Genomic DNA, 20,120 nt, shown 5'->3' on the forward strand with positions numbered 1-20,120 from the left:
CCCGCGGGATTCGGCTGCTGCGGACTGGAGGTGCACTTTTGAGCCGTTCTTACTCGCGCTTCGAGGGCCTGCGATTTTGAATGTGGCACCTCCGGTCCACAACTGCAGACTGGCAGAGCAGTTTGTGGCGAATTGTGCAGCCAGTCCGCCGGTGTGAACGGACCTGCATACTTACAGCATTCACGCCCGCTGCTGCAATCAATAAAATGCCCAAGGTCGGCATCCAAGCCTGTCTAAAAAGTTCACACACGTTCAAACAAAACAGAGAATCCTCCAGCCTCGTGCGAGAGAGAGTGCAGACTCAGTGCATGTGCAGCTACGCCGGGCCGGCCAGGACGCCGCCCAGCCGTGCCAAGCGAAGAGTCACGCAGTCGGGCCGGCCGGCCGCGCCAGGTCAGTCACAGCTCGGCAGGCCAGCGTCGAGGCGCGCCGCCACCTCCGTCACCTAGATTGGGCGTCGACGAGCTATACTTTCCCGTCACCCGCTCCCAGAGGCGGCGCGTCGGCTGTTTACCGAAGGCGACCGCACGCCGCTGACTGTCGGCGGCGGCCGAGGCGCGCGGCAGGGTGCCGCCCAGCGACTCCACGCGCCGGCGATGCGACGACGGCGGCGTCTGCAGCGACGGGAATGACGTCAGCGGCCACGGAGATGACATCAGAGGCCACGGCTGGCACGATTCGTTACAGTACAGTGCAAAGCGTCTGGGCGGCACCGCACGGGATAACACAAGCCACGTGACCGTAACCGTGCGCAGTCAGGTGTCGGCAATACGTGCGGCGTACAGGCGTGAATAAACGGCATGTTGAAGTTTTGAGACAAGACGTCCACGCCGTCAGTAGCGGAGGCGGGTCGCACCTTTGGTAGCGATCCTTCCCGGCAGGTGGCGGGGTGCATGCCTGTCGGAGACGAGTTGTCCTGTGCCGAGGCGTACCGGCTGCCGTCCGTGGCGCTCGATGACGACTGTCAACCCCCGTGGGTGAAATATTAAATGACTACAAGACACAGGACTACAACTACAGTACTACAACCGTAGGTGAAGCATTACTGGACTACAAACACAAGACTACAACTACAGGACTACAACCGTAGGTGAAGCATTGCAGGATTACAAAACGCAAGACTAAAACTACAGGACTACAACCGTAGGTGAAGTATTACAGGATTACAAAACACAAGACTACAGCTACAGGACTACAACCGTAGGTGAGGTATGACAGGACTACAAAACACAAAATACAACTACAGGACTACAAGGTACGACGAAATCGGTCAGTTCACGCAATTGACACAGCCGATACTGTTTCGTAAGGCCTGCGATGTAGTACATGCTGACAAGGTGTTGGCTGGGGAGCAGATCCATAGAACACCAGCAATTGCAAGCACCAGCAGACGGCTGTTCGATTATTTGCATTACGCGGGGGCCGACCGCAGCCATGAGCGAAATGAAGACATTTGACAGCACACCATCCTCCCCCTGCGGGCAGCGAGCGCAACTGCGTCGGAAACGTCACCCGACACCGCCCTTAATCGCCGCCGTCACGTGACCCACACCGCCCGGACCCAGCTGGTAATCACGCACGTTGAGTCGCTGCGGTGAGTCGAGCATGCTGTGGTTGGGCGTGGAGGTGGCGGCGGGCAGGCTGCCCCGCGGCACCAGCGGCGGCTTGTCGCGGATCCGACCCCGCTCCTCGCTCTGTAACGGCAGATGCCAAAACGACTTGAATTAAAGGCCCTCGGCACCTGGCAGGCTGGCTGAAGAATTCTCCCCAGACTCTGCGATCGCTAGCTGTTGCCGACTGGAGATGCCACCTTTGAGCTTTATTTGCCCACGCTATGTGGGCCTGCGGGCTCACATGTGGCACCTCCAGTCCACGACAGCTGAAACTATGGAATCTGCAGCGGCTTCTCAGCCAGTCCGCAGGGTGTGGGCGGGCTTATACACACAACCATGGACTCCGGACCCGTCCACAACCGAGGACCTAATCCCAGGGCATGGACCGCGGGAAGGGGGAGGGGAAGACTTCACTCAGGTAAACACCCGCCCGCCCGCCCTCACCACAACCCCGCCCAGCCTCCGCTGCCAGACAGGTGGCGCTCCGGCAGCCCAGTGACCAGGTCCAGTCCGCAGCCGCCGCCAGCGCGGCCCGAGCGCAGCAGCAGCGTCCGGCCGGGCGGGGACTGACCGGACGACCGGCCGAGCGAGTACTGACCGGACGACCGGCCGGGCGAGTACTGGCCGGACGACCGGCCGAGCGGGGACTGAGCGGACACCCGGCCGAGCGAGGACTGACCGGACGCCCGGCAAGGCGGCTACTGACCGGCTGGCGGCTGCCCAGCTCGGCTCGTCGCAGCCGGTTCCGCAGCTCGATGTTTTCCCGCTCCAGCGTCTTCTGCTGCAGCGTCAGGTTGGACATCTTGTTCATCACCTCCAGCTTCTGGGTCTCGAACGAGGAGCGGTGCAGCAGCTCCTGCTGCAGGGCCAGGTCCTGGCGGCGGCGGAGCGGGTCAAGGCCGATCACCGACACATGCACAGGCAGGGGACGCCGACACAAGTCTGCTGGTCCACATCCACGATCGCTCCCAATCACGACCTCTACACCCCTCAGGAATGAGGCGGGAACAGGAGCGGGTCGGTGATCGAGGAAGGTCCACAGACAGCCACGCCCCACGACTGGGGCCAGAGCCGAAAAAAGCTAGACTGTCAGGTGTTAATAGACATTTGAACAGGAAGACACAGATAGGACCCAGACTGATGGGGACAACCATCCACCACTCATCAGCTGTTGGCGTGTTCCAGGAGAGAGCGCCAGCGACGGCAGCGTTACCCCACGGCCACCAGTTACCTTCTGCAGCCTGTCCTCGGCCTTGCCGAGCAGCATCTGGCGCGTGCGCAGCTGGTCCTCCAGCTCGGAGATCTTCTCCGTCTGCGCGTCGATCTGTTCGGTGAGCACGGACACCTGCAGCTGCAGGGACGACTTGTCCGACTCGAGCTTCTGCAGCCGCTCATCGTACTCGAGGCCCGGCTGGGGACCGGCCAGCCGGCACAGGTCAGAGGTGTGATGGGCGCGGCGCCGGGTCTCGTGTCATACACGGCGGCCGAACCACGCCGCTCTGTGTGCCATAGCGGCTTACCATAGGCATGAAGACAAACAGGCGCCAGCGGCAAGGAAATTCGATGCGTATTGCTACAAGCCGTTAGCTTCAGAGCAGCGTCGACCAACATATTTTACACGATCGGTTGAAACAACAAAAAAATCACGATGCGTTGTTTAAATGACACTTCACTACTGCAGGTAGATATTGCATGATAATATAAGCTTATAATCGTCGTTTAAATGAGACATTACTAATCTAGGTGGATCTTGCACGATAATATTGAAGAGACATTTCAAGACACGTTTGAGGTAAAAAGATATACTATTGCGTAATACGCCCATATGTATACATATGCACGTATACGTATACATGTAGACTATACACATACCTTTGCGTGACACATAATACAAATTCGTGACACCTGTGTTGTAAGGCATGTGGTGGTATGCGTAACAGCGTGGGGAATAAAATACAAAAAGCGTGCTCATAGCATACATCTGAGTGCGTTTGGTAGGTAGCGTTAAGAAGTGTCTATCTAGGGTGTTTATCCCTAGTGCCTATATCTAAGTGTCTTTCTATCCGGTGTCTATTAAATTAGCCTTGTATATTACTTATGCGACTTTCCTGTTATCTACGATAACCTGGTCATGATGTACCCACGCAGCAAAAATGTCGCACGGTATGGTACGTGAACCCCCCTCCCCCCCCCCCTAGATCCACCAAATTATGCATACACCCAGACAGCTGATCCCACCATTCATCGGAGGCCCAGCTGTCACTGACACAACACTCTACATCACATTGTCTGTGACGGTCGGGCGGCGGGGCGGGAGGCGAGAGTGCTACAGGTGCCGGCCGGCCCTTCCCACCAGCGGCGGCTCCACACCGGCGCCGTTTCACCGGCGGCGGCGCGTGTCGACCTCCCGCCCCGGCACAATGAGGCGAAACGGCTCCACAATGGCGCGGTGGAGCTGTATTGAGCGGCATCGGTATCCACCCGGACCAGACTGCGGCGGCCCGGCACTCGATGACGCCGACGCCGCGCGGAGACTGCCGCCCAACAGCGGTCATACAGTCGACTGGCGTACCCTGGGCTCTACCGTAACAGGCGGCTCACCTGACGCATTGAAGCAATAGGTAGAGATTATCGGCAGCTTCGCTCGTCGCCTTGATTGCCAGCGTCTGTCTTTTCCACCGGGATTGTAAGGAGAGGGATGTGTATGTGGGGGGGGGGGGGGGAGATTACGCTGACATTCTTGCACATGCACCGACTGTTGTAGCCCATTGTTACAGTGGTTACCACTCCAGCCCCAGATAATTCGAAATTGTATGAAATTGTTATGTACGTAACGGTTTGTACACTCCACTGCCAAACTGAACGCCCATACTCCTGAGCATCGCGCCGCGTTAATCACCGCATCGTTTGTCGAGGTTCAAAGATACTCCCTCAGCGACCAACACTACACGATGTAAACTAGATGGATGATCTTAGACCGCAACTGAACCAGCTCGCAAGGTGCAGCTAACCACTTCCAGCTGGCGTGCCAACAACAGTCCGAAGTACACAGGTACGATGCGACGGTACAACAGGATGACTTTGTGATGGAACATAGGCTGTCGCCTAACCTATCGTTATGATAGCTCTGTGGAGAGCATTACTTAGGCCTGTGAGCTGGTCAGGAGGAGGCGCCTGATGTAGGCTCTCAAAATTCCTAAATCATGCATTTTACGCCACGCGCCAACCACTTCCCCACAAAATACCAGGTGACCCTAGAGCTTCACTAACAGCCGTGAGTTGGCTCCGAGGCGGCGGAGACTCTGCTCCAACTGGCGACCGATCAGAGCCGTCCGCCGTTCGTGTCTCGTCCGTTCATCCCTCAGTAGGGCACAGCCGGCGCGAGGGCCGGGTCAGGCGCCGCCCGCCGTCCGGGCGGCACGCTCCAGTCCGTGCGGGAGACGCGGGCCGAGCCGACGCCACCTGGTCCGGATCCTGTCTGTGCCCCCGAACAGCAGGCTTGGTGACGAGGCATTCGAGACCATGCCGTCAGCACCAGCCTGTGCAGCCAGCCGGGACCAGCCGGAGTACGGAGCACAACGGCTGCATTGCCTGGCACGAGCCGGTACAAACAATGGTCGGCTACGGTGAGGTGTGAAACTGAATACAGCGAGTGGCGGGGCGGCGTTCTGCGGCACGAGCCAGCCGCCAGTAATCGGAGCGGCGCGCTCACGCCGGATGGTTCCGTGACCAGGCAGCGCGCTCGGGCTCCGGTCGCCCCCCCCCCCCCCCCGCAGCGGCCGCCCACTCTGCCGGAACGAGGGTCCATCCGCGACTCAACTAGTCGAAGCCCTTCACTAAGTGTGGCTCTCAAATCCACAACAGAGTGTGACCGTATTCCTCCCTTTGGCGCCTGGTGGCTGCTTTGGCGCCAGGGCCGCTGAGGTTTTCTATCGCTACTGCAGCCGGCCCAGCGGTGCCGGAGCGGTCTGTCCAGACCTCAGCGTGCTAGTACGGTCGTTGACGCCCTGATATCACTAGTCAGCAACTTGGCGGAGTCCCTAATGATCACCGTGGATTCTGAGTGTGGCGTGCTGCATTCTCACCCAGACAGCACCAGCTTAGTGCGTCAGCCTCCCACTTCAGCGCCAACAGCCTCCTGAGACTGTTGCTGCTCCACAACTGTCGGCCCGCTGGCAAGTGGCCGTCGCAGCCTGCCCACCAGTTCTGCGACATCTCGGCCCGTTGGTTTCGCGCCCGACACCGCAGCCCGATGACAGCTAGTGGGCGTCCGTTTGCGTTCGGAGCCGCCCCAGCGGCGCTCGTCTCGGTCGCGGAACGGGCCCGGCCCGAAATAGTGGCGCCGCATCAGGACAGGCGGCGGCCCGTTGGCCCCCGTCCCTCTGACGGCCGGACGTCTCTGGCACGGACGCGGCTCGGCGCTGACGCCGTGTCGTGTTCTGTCAGCCGGGCCGCGAGCGCACGACACGACAGCGCCCGGGCGCCACCGGCACGGATCGTCACCCAGCGGCGCCGTGCGACCCGGCACGGCACGCCACGGCACGGCACGGCACGGCACGGCTGCTGACCTCATCCGGTGACACCACCGCCGCGGACCCCGCCTCGTCACCGGACCCGAAACACAAGCCGGCGCGCGTCTGTGAGAGCAAGGCATCACAGTGCCCGTGCCCCGGGTAATAGTCGTCTCGGCACGACAAAACTATGGCGGAGAACATTTTGCACATCCATCGGCCCGTCCTAGGCAGCCGTGTCCCGGTTCGGTCGGTGGCGTGGGCGGGTGACACCTCACCGCCTCTGGAATCAACAGCGGCGCCACGCTGGCAGCCGGCCCCGGCCCCTCCGCCGGAGCGCCGGCGGACCGCGCGCTTGAGCGGGGGGCAGCGGCCTCCGACGTCACGGGCCGACACGTGCGGCCCGGCCGTCGCGGGAGCAAACCATCCCCGCCCGCGGCTGGCGGCACACGCGGGTCGACGCCGGCCAGTGGCGGAGGAGCCCAGCGTCGACACTAGGTCGGCGGCCTCCGCGGCGTGGCCGCATGCGCGCCGCTCCTGTGACAGGCCCCGGCGGCCGCCGCTGGCCGTCGTCCAGCGGCCTGGTCACAGCAGGCGCGGCCTCGTGAAGTCGGTCGGGATCGGACGCGGCGGTCGGACGCTCGGCCGGTACCTCGCTCCATTGCCGCTTAGTTCGGTAGTTGATCTACGCACGCATCAGCTGGGACGAGGCGACGCCACTTCCCGTCCAACGCGCGGCTGGCGAAAGCTACCTGCGGAGGGAGTCGAACCTGCGCCTCTCACTCCACCAGCTGACGCCCCCATCACTCGGCCGCTCAGGTCCACAGCCCAGTGAGCAGAGACGCCTGCGGCACCGGTAAAAAGTGCCCCGCCCGCGCCTTGGCATGGTGAAACGGTGCGAAGTCTGGCGATCCTCCATGCCGCCCTCTCGCATGAAAAACTCCTGTCGAGGAAGCCCGTACACGGTTTGGCCTTCGGCTTGGCTCCAGCCGTCAGCGCACAGCATCAGCGAACCGTTCGAGGCGCTCTTAGAAGAGGCTGGCTCGCTTGTCAAACACGAGCCCGGGCGGATTATTTTCAGACCCTTTGATGTGTTTCTTTGAACGCGGGGCATACACACAGAGATGAGATAAAACGAGTGAGAACACTCATGTTTCCTTCCGACTGCTGCACGCACATCGGTTTACGCAGCCTTCCCTGAATGACGGGGGGGGGGGAGTCTCGATCCACGTCGAGCCCGCAGTGTTCAGCTGGCCTAGTGACCGACATCTCCAGACCGAGAGGGGGAGGGCAGTTGGCCGGCCGGCGCACGTCAAATAGCGGGTGAACGGCCAGCCGGCAGCGGGAGAACAGACGGGGCGGCGGCGCCGGCACCAGGCCCACCTTGTACGGCGCCAGCCAGCGATGGTAGTCGACGGGCGGGTAGGGCGGCGGCCAGCAGTCCAGCGGACCCGAGTAGCTGTAGCGGTGGTCGATGGGCGGCGGCGGCGGCGGCGGCGGCGCGTGGTGGCCGCACGGCCGGCCGTGGTAGCCGTGGCAGCAGGGCGGCGCCCAGTCGTCCTCGGCGCTGTCGGCCGGCTCGCAGCACGGACATGGGCCGCACGGGTCCGCCCAGCGCCGCTCCAGGCTGCGCTCGCGGCTCTTGCTGCGCCGGAACTTCTCGCGCCGGCCCAGCAGGTCGCGCTGCCGGCCGCGTTGGCCCAGCCGGCGCATCGGCTCCGCCTCCTCGGGCACCGGCGGCGGCGGCTGCGGCGTCTTGCTGCGTCGCTCCGGCGTCGGCGCCCGGCTGGTCGGCAGGCTGTAGTAGCTGGGTGGCGGCAGCGGCGCCGGAGGCCGGTAGTAAAACAGCGGCGACCGGTGCGCGTAGTAGGCGGCCCAAGAGTGCTCGGCATGCTCCGGCTCTGAGGCGGCTGACGGCGGACAGGCCGGCCGCTTTAGACGCGCTGCACCGCAGCCCCCTCCCGCTCCACTAACCCACACAGCTGGACCGGCAGCAAACAAACCGCCCCGGGGCCCGGCTCATCCCGCACGCCGCCCCACGTCGGGCGCCGCTATTTCAGGAGACTGTTTATCGCGGCGGCGGCGGCGCGCCGGCAATGAACCCACTCACGCGGGCGGGGGACCGGCCTGCTGGCGGCCAAATCGGCGCTCCACGCCTGGGGGCGAGTGCGGTGCAGTGCGCCGGCCGCCGCCACGTGGGCACGGCCGGCCGGTGTGCGGTTACCTGGCGACGACGGGCGCGGGCGCCGCACGTAACTGATCCGGTACTGGACGGGGCCACAGGCGATCTGCTGCACCAGCCGGGTGGGCGCGACGGCCGGCTGGCTGACGCCGACCGCACCCCCACCGGAGTCATCGGCGGGGCGGCGACGGCCGGCCGGGGGGCTGCCCGCCGGCCGCGGCACGCGCTCACGGCCCACCATCGGCCCGGCAGGCCCGGGGGCGACTCGGCCGGCGGCAGACCAGGCCCGGCCGCGGCCGCCGCCGCCGCGCCCCCCGCTCTGATGCAAATGGTGTCACCGCCCGGAAACTGCGCCCCGTCCCCACCCGAGCACGCGCCGGCGACCCGGAGCGCCACGCGCCGGCGACCGCGCCGTGCCGGCCGCCGCCACGCATTCCGCGAATGGGCGGCGAGTGCTACCGCCACTCTGCACAGCTGCCAGCCAACAAACAGGACCAGCCTCCCGCCCGACCCTGCGAGGAGCCCCTCCGGAGAACCGGACATTGGCGGCGGCCGATGAGCGGCTGAGCGCGGCCGTGCCCCGCTCTCTCCACCTTGGCTGTCGGCCCTGGCGCTGCTGCCGGTGCCCAGCGACAGGTCGTCAGTGGTGTTGGTGTCGCTCGGCTCGGAGGGCGGCTGCCAGCCGGCCTCGGCCGCGCGCCGCGTCCGCTCCGACTCGCTGCTGCGCGGCCCTGCTGGACGCGCCGCCGGCGTCACATCGCGGAGCGGCCGGCCGGCCGCGCACACTGAGGTGGCCGCACAGTCGGGCGCCGCGCCCACCCCCGGGAACAGCCGACCGCTAGGGGTCATTGGGGCGGGGCGGCAGCTGACCTCCATACACCCCGGCGGCACGCGGTTCATCGATCTCCGCACTCCACAGCGGCCAGTGGCTCACCGATCTCCCCATTCCACGGCGCCCAGCGGGGCACCCGTCCGTTCCCGACCATCGCCGGTGACACGGCGCCAGCCCCTGACCCAATCCCGCCCCTGTGGTCACGCACCGTTCGTTCCTGACCCACTCCTCCCATAAGGTGACGCGGCAGTTGACCTTCCCCTCCCCACGGCGACAGGCGACAGGCGACAGACGGCCGACGCCGCCGGGCGCCCGGTGGGCGTGACAGAGACGAGCATTGTTCGCGAGCAGTGCCGCGGAGAGCCGAGCTGCAGAGGGCCGGCCGGCGCCACTGCTGACGCCACGACGCACCCGACACTGTCGGCGCGACGGACACACTGCGGCGGCCAGTCAGCACCCGTCGGACACCCCTCGGCAACTGTCGGACACCCCTCAGCACCCGTCGGACGCCCCTCGGCACCCGTCGGACACCGCTCGGCACCCGTCGGACACCGCTCGGCACCCGTCGGACGCCCCTCGGCACCCGTTGGACACCTCTCGGCACCAGTCGGACATTCTTCAGCACCCGTCGCACGCACGCACATACATACCCGAAGCCAGAGCGGTACCCAGAATTTCACCCAGAAGGGAGCCAAATCGGGCCAAAGGGAGTCGTTTCAGCCCACGGGCCCTGTCGCTATAAAGACCCTGACCTAACCGGAGGACATTTTAGGCTTGGGACCCTATTTGATGTCCCGGAGACTCGTGCTTATGTCCTAGAAGTATTTCGGTTATTTGAAAGTCAAAATGTCCTGGGGCCTTCTGCTCCAAGGGGGCCTCCGTCACATCCAGGGGTGTCATGGCCCCAAAAGCTCCCCCACGGCTGAGCCACTGAGCCAAGGGGGGGGGGGCAGGAATGCCCGGGCCAGGTCAGCGCTTCTACACAGAACGCGCGGCGTGAGTTTTAGGTAAACGAGTTCCACATGCTGCAGCTTGTGCATCGGACGCCACTGACATGGTAGACTTTCCCTGGACGGGCCAGCACCCCATCAAGGACCCCGCCTCCGAGACCACGGCACGCGCCTCAGGGATCCAGCCACGTCCATACCCTGTTTAGCTAGCCGGCGTTTCCTTCAAACAGCACGCCGTGTTTCTCAAACAGCACGCCGACGGTAATCCGGCCCAGCAGAGCCCCACCCCGCGAGTGCGAGCGACGCTTGAGGCCTCCCTGCCGCCAACGACAACAGACAGACCGCCTCCCGGAGCCTGCTCGACCCAGCGGCCCTGTACAGACCCGACTGGCGGCGCTTCTTCTGCTGGCGCCGGGCGGCGGAGGCGGCGGCGGCCGGCGGCGGCAGCGGCGGCGCCGGCGCCGGCGACTCGGTGAGGAAGACACCGTCGGGCCGCGACGCGGAGCGCTGCAGTCGGTTGTCGCCGGCGCCGCTCTCTGACGTCGTCTCCGTGACGGGCTCGCTCTCCTCGCTGTCGCTGGAGCCGGCGCGCCGGTCGGTCGGCTCGCCGGCGGCGCGCAGCCGGCTGTCCGGCATGGCGACGGCGCGGCGCACCACTGGCCGCCGCCCGGCCGGCCAGGTGAGCCGCCGCGCGCGCGCCGCCGCCCGCCAAATGCGGCGCCACGCCGCGCCGGGCCGAGCCAAGAACGCGCGCGCCGCCGGCCGGCCCGGCGCCCCGCAGGCCGACACGGACCCGCCATTGGGAGCCGGCCAGGCCGGGAAGCGCACGGCCACGGGGCGGCTCGACGTCCGCACGGGGCGAACGGGGGGCCGCGGGGATGGGGACGGGGTCTGCCTGAGCCCCGCCGGCCATCGGCAGAGTTGGACACAGGTGCGGCCATCATCTCAATTCCCCCCGTGTTTATCGATGCAATGTCTTTAGGATTATTTTTCGTCACGGTCGCGCTATTTATTTTGGAGCTGCAAGGGCGGGACCGCCCAAAATGCAGAAGAGGAATTTGACCATACACGACGTTGTGGAACGGAGAACTCGTCCCACAGTAAATGAACGGCATTTGTCTCGAGCAGGACGCACCCTCCCGCTGCCGTGAAGCGAAGCAGGTCCTCGCGTCCGGAGGCCATCCGCGTCAGGGCCGAGGCTGCATCAGCGCCGAGGCGGCAGCCGGCCTCCGCTGGCCAGCCCCGCTGCTGACGAGCGCCGACGGCTGCCAATCATCCGAGCAAATCGACCGTCGGCCTGCCCGGCACCGCTGTTGACTTTGGCTGACGTCACCGACCGCGACCCGGGCCGCCGACGGACGGCGGATGGACGGCGCCAACCTCGTCTCTCGAGCGCTGGACGCCGCAGCTCGGGAGTTAGATGATCTCCATCACCCCGAAACACATCGGACGGCTGATCACCGCCCACCGTCAGACTATCGCAGCCTCGGACAGAGAGCCGCAGCGGATGCAAAGGCACTCTGAGGGCCACAGTTACGGCACTCCGAGAGGCACAGATAGGGCGCTCCAAGAATCGCATGTAAGGCACTCCGAGAACTACGTTTAGCGCTAATAATGCTGAAGTGCCAGTCAGGCACGCGTGTCGAACTTCTGACCACCTACAAAAAGACAGCCGTTTCACGCGGACACAGAACTGCACAATGCACGCTAGAGGGCGCACGCGCGCTGCCAAACACCGGATTGTGCCGGCACCACGTACACCCCGCTCTCGGCTCGGAGCTGTCAGCGTTCACATGCAGGCACGCGGCGCCCGCACACCCGTCACTGGACACGCACCGGGTGACACTCGGCGGTGAAACACAGGCGCCTGACTTCGCAGGACACCAGCAGACACGAGAAAACAAACAGCCGGGTCGACCAGCTCACCGCGTGGGCGTTATGGAACGCGCGGACACACGCGCCCGTCATAAATCGTTCAGGGAATGGACGGTCTGATCAGTGAGGTATATTCTAACCAACATCGCTAGCTCCATAAACAAGACTGCCTCAGTATATCAAAGTCTCAAGATCCAACAACCGTCAAAATAGCGCCGGCGTGACACCTAAAACTTGAAAACTCGACCAGCCTCGAAATCGCCCGGCTTCCCATTCGCCGCCATTCATTTTTCCGTCACCCCACCTTATACCCATTCCCGCGCAGAACCTCTCGGAGATCCTCTCACCACTCCTGTATTCCTCCCGACAGCGATATAACCCTGTTTCACACATCCGCACGGTCAGAATCTTTAAAAAAAAACTACGGCGTCAGGAAGGCCTTCCGCCGACACTACCTGGGTGTTCAGGGGCAGGCCACACAAGCCCACCCGCCGACAACAGCTGCATATCTCTGACGTCTGACCATGCCGGCCGCACCAGCTGCCACCGCCCGGCCGCCGTCCTCAGGGGAGAGCATGAATAGCGCCTTCAGCTGCCATCCGACCACACATCATTCGAGCGGCGTCGGGCCGCACCACCGACCTCCTGAAGTCCGAGGTCCCGGGGGAGCGGTGCCTCATTGCCCAGCTCACCGCACCTGTCATCGGGCCGGCTGCCCATCGCGGCGTGCCGCGGCCTGCAGACCGGCTCCGCGCCAGCCCGGCGGTGATCCGCAGCCACATGACGCATGACGTCAGCGGCGCCGGTCGAGCTGCAGCCGGGCACGCTGGACCCGCTCCGTGCAGAAGCTCCGCACGAGACCTCGCCGCTGTTCAGTAACATCACCACCTCCAAAAACATAGCGACGCGTCACATCCACGACAGACAGGTGATTCCGGAGCAGCCAGCGATTTGGGTACCATCGCAATGCATCTATTGCAGCATCTCGCCCCAACTCGCAACCGTCTCCACCGCGCCACAGAACACCGGTGGACACCGGCTTCGGCCGGTCAGCCGAACCTCGCGGAGCTGGGTTCGATCCCCACTGGCTCCCGCGTGTTTCGCAGACCCCAGTATCGGCGCTGACGGCTCCCACGATAACCACGCGCTGCGCTGCTGGAAGTCGACCATTCGGCTGTCTGGCCGTCGAGTCATACAGCCCCTCCTGCGATGACTCGTTACTGTTGGCCTGAGAGGTCCAACGAATGAGTTCAAAGTTATACCGGCAAGCGCTGTGGGCCAGGCATGCTGTGCAACATGTGGCGGCACTGACGGAGGTCAGCCCTTCCTTCGACTGGGCTGTGCGCGCTGGTCAGTCCTCCCTTCGTCTGGGCTGGGCACGCTGACCAGCCCTCCCTTCGACTGGGCTGTGCGCGCTGTCTAGTCCTTCCTTCGACTGGGCTGTGCGCGATGGCCAATCTTCCCTTCGACTGGGCTGTGCGCGACGGTCAGTCCTCCCTTCGTCTGGGCTGTGCGCGCTGGTCAGCCCTCCCTTCGACTGGGCTGTGCGCGCTGGTCAGCCCTCCCTTCGAAGGGGCTGTGCTCGCTGGTCAGTCCTCCCTTAGACTGAGCTGCGCGCGCTGGTCAGCCCTCCCTAAGACTGGGCTGCGCGCGCTGGTCAGTCCTCCCTTCGTCCAGGCTGGGCGCGCTGGTCAGCTCCTGCCCATCAAAATAGTAGTGACCAACCACCATGACTCGGTAATCTTTTTACTCAGTAGCATATTTAGACCATCAGACCAGTCAGAGCATTCAGAGATAAATATTTATGTTTGTTACTGCTGGAGTGCCCAACAAAACTGTCTGACCACGTGCTAGCTTTGGTCGTGCTAACATGGCAACATTGCAAACGCAATGTCACGTTCGCAATAACGCTGGGTGACGTTTCATCATTTGCGCAGAGACAAACCACATCACAGCGTGACGTCATCTCATCTCTCATCTCCCTGTGGCATCTTACACAGCCACTCTCATCTGAATCAACGACTTCCAGCCCGGGTCAGGGGTGTCGATCAACAGCGACTCCAAGGTCGCGACATTCTGGCACCGCTGGAGCGCGATGTCCGTGATGAACGTCCTCGTCAACCCCGCTTGACTCATCCTCGGCGGGGGCGAACCCACGATGGACAGCGGCGTCAGCGGCCGAGACGTCGGCCATCTGTCGGTCGCCGGCGCAGGCTGAGATTTACGGGACGGACGCCGGGCCATCGCCGTCTGCGGCGCGGCGCCGCCGGTCCCGGCTGCCGTCCCAGCGCGCGGTCAGCCTGCCGGCAGCTGCCGGCAAGCGGCGATGCGCCGGGCGCGTCGTTGCGAGCGGCGCGGGCCGCGCGGCGCCCTAGCTCGCGCGGACAGCGGTCCGTCGGCGACCATCTCCGGCCGTCAGCCGGGCACCTGACACCGGGCTCAGCCGCGCCGGCCCGGCTTGTGGGCAAGGAAAACAGGCGGCGTGCCAGCCAAACCGGCCGCCGCCAGCCTGGACCGCTTCCAGCGCCGCTGCGCCTGACCCGGCCAGCCACCCCGCTCGGGCGCCGCGCGCCGGCCGCCCCACAGTCTGCTGTTTGTGCGTACCACCACCCCGTCATTACAGCAAACTGCAGGCCACGTGGGGCGCTCCAACATCTCGCGGTCGTCACGCCACCGCGAATGTGCACCCATGCAGGGCGTGCCGCACACAGAGCAGCTTAAGAACATAGCTGACATGGACAATTATCAAAATAATTGAGCACGTCGACGTCCACCGAAGCAGTGGTGCACTGCGGACCGTTCGCTAAACTCTCCCGAGGCGTAAGCTGTGAGACAGAGCAACGTGCGCCGCTCCAGCCACCGCCCTCTGACACGGAGCATCCCACTGAACACGTCGGGCAGTACGGAAACTAATCAGCACCGGCTCGCCGCCCTCTGACACAGAGTATCACAACGAACACGCTGGCCAGTCTGGAAACTGGTCTATACCGGCTAAGGTCAGGAGCCCGCCACTCACGGCCACATAACGCCTCGGGAACGTGTTACTCACGGCCAGACGATGCTGGGAGTCTGGCACCCTTTGCCAGTTAACGCTAGAAGCGCATCAGTCTAGCCACGTGTCAGTCTTGGCCAGCCAACGCCGGGCGCATGTCAGTTTCGACCAGCCACGCCAGTCTCGACAAGCCAATACCGGAAGCATGGTAGTCTCGGCCAGCCACGAGTCAGTCTCAGTCAGCAGGAGCATCGACCAGCCAACAACAGGTTCGCGCCAATCTCGGCCAGCTGACACCAGGATCGTGTCAGTCTCGGTCAGCCAATACCAAAGGCGTGTCAGTCTCGACCAGCCACGTGTCAGTTTCGGCCAGTCACGTGTCAGCTTTGGCCAGCCACGTGTCAGTCTCGGCCAGCCAATTGTCAGTCTCGGCCAGCTAAGTTTCACTTTCGGCCAGCTTTGTGCCAGTCTCAACCAGCCAACACCACGATCGCACCAGAATCGGCCAGCCAACACCAAGATTGCGCCAGTCTCGGCTAGTCAACAACAGGACGGCGCCAGTCTCGGCCCGCCTACACCAGGAGTGTGTCAGTCTCGGCCAGCTGTGTGCCAGTCTCCACCAGCCAACACCACGACTGCGCCAGTCTCGGCCAGCCTACACCAGGATCGTGTCAGCCTCGGCCAGCTAACACCAGAAGCGTGTCAGTCTCGACCAGCCAAAACTAGGACCGTGTCAGTCTCGGCCAGCCTACACCAGGAGTTTGCCAGTCTCGGCCAGTCACGCGTCGTCTCGGCCAGCCAACACCAGTAGCGTGTCAGTCTCGGCCAGTCACGCGTCGTCCCGGCCAGCCTACATCAGGAGTGTGCCAGTCTCGGCCAGCCTACACCAGGAGCGTGCCAGTCTCGGCCAGTCACGCGTCGTCTCGGCCAGCCTACACCAGGAGCGTGTCAGTCTCGGCCAGTCACGCGTCGTCCCGGCCAGCCTACACCAGGGGTGTGCCAGTCTCGGCCAGCCTACACCAGGAGCGTGCCAGTCTCGGCCAGTCACGCGTCGTCTCGGTCAGCCTACACCAGGGGTGTGCCAGTCCCGGCCAGTCACGCGTCGTCTCGGCCAGCCTACACCAGGAGCGTGTCAGTCTCGGCCAGTCACGCGTCGTCCCGGCCAGCCTACACCAGGAGTGTGCCAGTCCCGGCCAGCTGAGGCGGCGCAGCCAATGTTCCAACAACTGAGGTGTTGCCCACTCGTCGGGTTATTTCTCGACACATGCAGCTGCTGAGGGCGCTAGCGTCACAGCCCCGGCGGTGCGAACACGAGCGTAACCCGAGGCAGGCTCGTGAGCTGCCTCGGCGAGCGCTATCGCCTGGCGTTATCCGATGACGTCACGTTGGTGGCGGCCCGACCGTTCAGCTGCCGGCGGCCCGCTACGGCCGATATCCTAAGTACGGGCCGTGACAATACAGAGCCAGCACATGAGCCGGCGAGTCACGTGATCCATCCGCAACCAGACACCAAATGGCGGCGCCTTTAGCGCCTGCTTCGCAGCTAGAACCCGGATCCAAGTCACGGAGATGTATCGACACCGGACGTCGCATTTCCAGCTCCGGACTCGAGGCTACGGCAGTTGCTAACGAATTCACGGCGATGTGAGGGCCTAGTCGAGCCAGCGCGGCATCTGGTCTGGCGACGGGCCAGCCGATGTCGCCGCCGGTCGGCCGGCTGGCCGGCCCAGGCCTACTGACCTTGCACCAGGCGATGTTGCTGCAGGAGCCGCCCCAGCCGCAGTGGACGGCCGGGCAGGCCGGCTCGCCGCCGCCGTAGCGGGCGCGGATCTCCTCCAGCGCCGAGTCGAAGCTGGACGAGCGCTTACGGAACGGCTGGCCGGGGTCGCACCAGGGCGGGTCGTACGCCAGCGGCGCCAGCGGCGAGCAGCGGCCGCCGCACGGCACCGCCGCCACCGACGGGATCGGCGACAGGTGGGCGTACGACGGGTGCGTCGGGTAGGCCGGCACGTACGGCGCCGGGTACAGCGGCGACAGCGGCGGACGGGGCGGCGGCGGCGCGGCGCCGGCCGCCGGCACCGGTCGCGCCGGCGAGGCGCGCCGCGGCCGCGGCGGCTTGCCGGTGATGCGGCGCAGCTCCGGCGGCGTGCCGCCGCCGGGCTCGCCCGGCAGCGACGGCGACGGCGTGCGCGCGCCCTCGGTGGCGCGCCGCTGGTCTCGTGCTTCGATGTAGCGGTCGAGCGCGGCGATCATGCTGCGGTAATCCGCGTGCACGTCTGCCGCCGGCCGGTCTGGCAGCGGCGGCGCACGCCGCGCCGGCGGCGGCGAATCGTCCGTCACGAACTCGCCGCGTTCGAACGAGTTCACCAGCCGAGACACAACACCGCCGCCCGGCGGCGCCGGCGCCGGCGCCGCCTCCGACTCCAGCACGTCGCTGAGCCAGGAGCGGGCGCCGACGGGCACCGAGAACGGGTCGGCGCCGGCCATGACGGCACGCCACTGGCGGCCGGCGCCGGAGGCCGGCCGACGGCGGCCGACGCGCAGGCGCCCGCCCGCGCGCCCGCCCGCCGCCGTCGGCCGGGCGGCGAACAACAGCGAGCAGACAGGACGGCGGCCACCTCCCCCGTCACGCGCCCGCCCGCCTCCCACGTGCGAGGCATCTCGTGCGCCCGCGACCGCAGTGCACTGAAAGCGTCCTCCACACCCAGCCGGCGGCGGGCGCGGGTCCGGCCCGCACATCACGGGTGGCTGCAGCCGTCGCACTGCATTGGGTAGACGGCTTCCCGCCGGGCGTGTCTGGCCGGCGGGCGGTACCGGAGCTGCACGACACGTGGCGACGGCTCTGCAGCGCCACTGTTCTACGGCTCGGCCGCAGCGGCCCTCCAGCCGGCGGTGCCACCTCATGCGCTTGGTCTCCCCTCCCCTCCCCCCCCCCCCCCCCAGCGTCCGACCCATTCGCCTCTCCTGAATCGAGCGCGAGCGCGCACGGCTCAGTCCAAACGGACGCATTGGTCAAACGTGCGTACGTCGGCGTGCCGTCTCGTAGCCGGCCAGGCGTGGATCACAAGCCTGAGATGACAGCTCGGCGAACGGCTTGACGTGCGGAGATCGCCGGAGCTGCCCGAGCAATGACGAAGCCCGCGGTAACGCCCGCATTCCAGGTCATGAAATCTGAAGTCTTGTCTTGATCCATCGATGTCTGGATGCCGCAACAAGCCAGGGAAGCTGTCCGATGAGTTTATTTTATCGCAGATTTCCCCGCAAGCGAAGCAGGTGAGACCGCATTCCAATTTAAGACGGTGCGGACCGTGCCAGCAGGCAAACACATGTAATTAACAGACTGGACAGCAAGTCCCTGCTGGGACGGAACATGCTGGGCGTTGGTCGCCTCTGCCATAGCACTCCTGACGCGAAGCACCGCACCAGATGCATCTCAACGTGGGACGTGGTAAACTCCTGCCACGAGGTGACGACAGCAAACTAACACCTGTCCACCAGCCCCCTCCCCCTAGCTCGCGCTGCATCCAGCTACCCCTCGTAACCAGGGGTCCTCTTGGGCTCGACGAACGTGGTGAGGAACGTCTCGAGCGACTCCTGCTGCGGCAGACATGGCCCGAACACCTCCAGCAGCAGCGGCTCCATCTTCACCGTCGCCTCGTAGTCCTCGAACGAGACGAAGCCGTCGTGATTGACGTCCAGCTTCTTCATCACCAGGTCGATGAGGTCGCGCACGCCCTCCTCGGGGTCCTCCTCCTGCGGATTCTTCATGACGCTGTTCTTGAGCAAGTGGTAGACCTCGTCACGCGCCAGAGACCGGTCGCCGTTGAAGTCGTACACAGCGAAGCAGTAGTCGATACGCTGCTGCAGCGTGCCGCGCAAGAACACCGACAGGCCGGTCACCCACTCCTCGGCGCTGATCAAAACCGTCGTTGTCCTTGTCGAAGACGCGGAACACCCGGTCCATCAGCATGTCGTCGGTCATGTCGAACGTGTTATGCAGGACGTCGCGAAACTTGCTCCGATCCAGCCTGTCTGTTTTCGGCCGCAAGGTCTTCTTAAACATCAGCAGCAGGGCCTCGATCTCATTTCGATTGAAATGTGTTGCCTTTACCAAGATGTCGAGCATCTGGTTCTGCGTCTTCTTTGATCCAATCAACGCCATTCTTGCACTGTGGTGTTCACTTCCAGCAGCTAACTTTTAAAGATGCTACCACATAATTCAAGAAATTTCACTCTTTCACGCATCGCACGGGACTTACCAGAGGATGCTTGACATCCAACGTCTCACGAATAGTAGGTGAGGGTACTAAAATTCGTATTGTTAGGTATGAAGCTTCCACAAAGTATTACAGTCAAATTCTTGCCACCAATGTTTTGTTCAATGCGACCACACCGGTGACACGTGCAAAATCAATGCTAGCTCCCGCAGTTCCATAACATATTGGATTTTTTTCACATCTTTTAATCTCCGGTGCGCAGACACATCACTCCAACATACCTCACGTCAACACCAGCTGAACTATCTTCCAACGAACTTCACAAGACAACAGCCAGAGGCACGAGCTTCGCCGCGCCGTGAACGGCGCCAACGTCGTAGTCTAGCTACTAAAGGAATGCACCTCTGGGAACATTCGAACGGCGTCGGCTGAGTGATCTGATCGAACACGCGCCGGAGCCCGCGGCGCCGGCCGCCTCCGCAGTCATGGCAACGGGTATAGGTGGCGCCTCCGTCCAGACCGTGGCCACGCCCCGAACGGTTAGAGTTGGAGACGCCCTCCCTTGAATTGCAGTGGTAGAACTAATGGTCGGCGCTCATCCCAACGGTCGGGACGACACCAGTGACCAAACCTTTTTCCTAACAAGAGCAATGCTCAGCTCTTTGTTCCACAGGCGGTGGGGACAGCTGCGTTGGGACACCCCTCCCCCACGACCGCGGTAGTGCTTAGCGCTCAAATCCTGCGATGAGGCGGCAGCCGTGGCCAGTGACCTCTCCCACAGGCGGACGTGGGGAGGGGGTAGCCGGTCATCGGAGCTGGCTTCGCCGCCGACCCCAGCAGACTGGCGCGTGGGAGCGACGGTCCCAGTTCCTCGGCGTCGACAGCGTGTTTGTTTTCTTCGTGCGGAAACGCCGTGCCTCAGACAACTACGCCGTTGTGGCTGCTGAA

At 64.2% G+C, this 20,120-nt stretch overlaps 3 protein-coding genes across 4 annotated transcripts in view; all 3 read right to left on the reverse strand.

The window, feature by feature from the left end:
* The window catches only part of LOC119091817 (liprin-beta-1), a 105,552-nt gene that overhangs the window by 66,470 nt on the left and 18,962 nt on the right, over positions 1 to 20,120 (reverse strand). The window lies entirely within an intron of this gene.
* The window catches only part of LOC119091819 (liprin-beta-1), a 36,395-nt gene that overhangs the window by 9,055 nt on the left and 7,220 nt on the right, over positions 1 to 20,120 (reverse strand). The window contains exons 5-9 of the mRNA XM_037214707.1: positions 2,845 to 3,024; positions 2,320 to 2,487; positions 1,581 to 1,694; positions 857 to 961; positions 446 to 614 (exon numbers count right to left, since the gene is read on the reverse strand). Of these exons, the coding sequence (XP_037070602.1) occupies positions 446 to 614; positions 857 to 961; positions 1,581 to 1,694; positions 2,320 to 2,487; positions 2,845 to 3,024 (736 nt within the window). The remainder of the gene's footprint in view (positions 1 to 445; positions 615 to 856; positions 962 to 1,580; positions 1,695 to 2,319; positions 2,488 to 2,844; positions 3,025 to 20,120) is intronic.
* On the reverse strand, positions 18,179 to 19,505 carry LOC119091821 (EF-hand calcium-binding domain-containing protein 1-like). The gene is given in 2 exon segments (XM_037214710.1): positions 18,179 to 18,873; positions 18,875 to 19,505. Coding segments are annotated over 2 exon segments (633 nt in total). The 5' UTR covers positions 19,118 to 19,505; the 3' UTR covers positions 18,179 to 18,483.

Source organism: Pollicipes pollicipes, unplaced genomic scaffold (genome assembly GCF_011947565.3).
Source record: "Pollicipes pollicipes isolate AB1234 unplaced genomic scaffold, Ppol_2.1 Scaffold_3447;HRSCAF=4054_pilon_pilon_pilon, whole genome shotgun sequence".
NCBI lineage: Eukaryota > Metazoa > Arthropoda > Thecostraca > Pollicipedomorpha > Pollicipedidae > Pollicipes > Pollicipes pollicipes.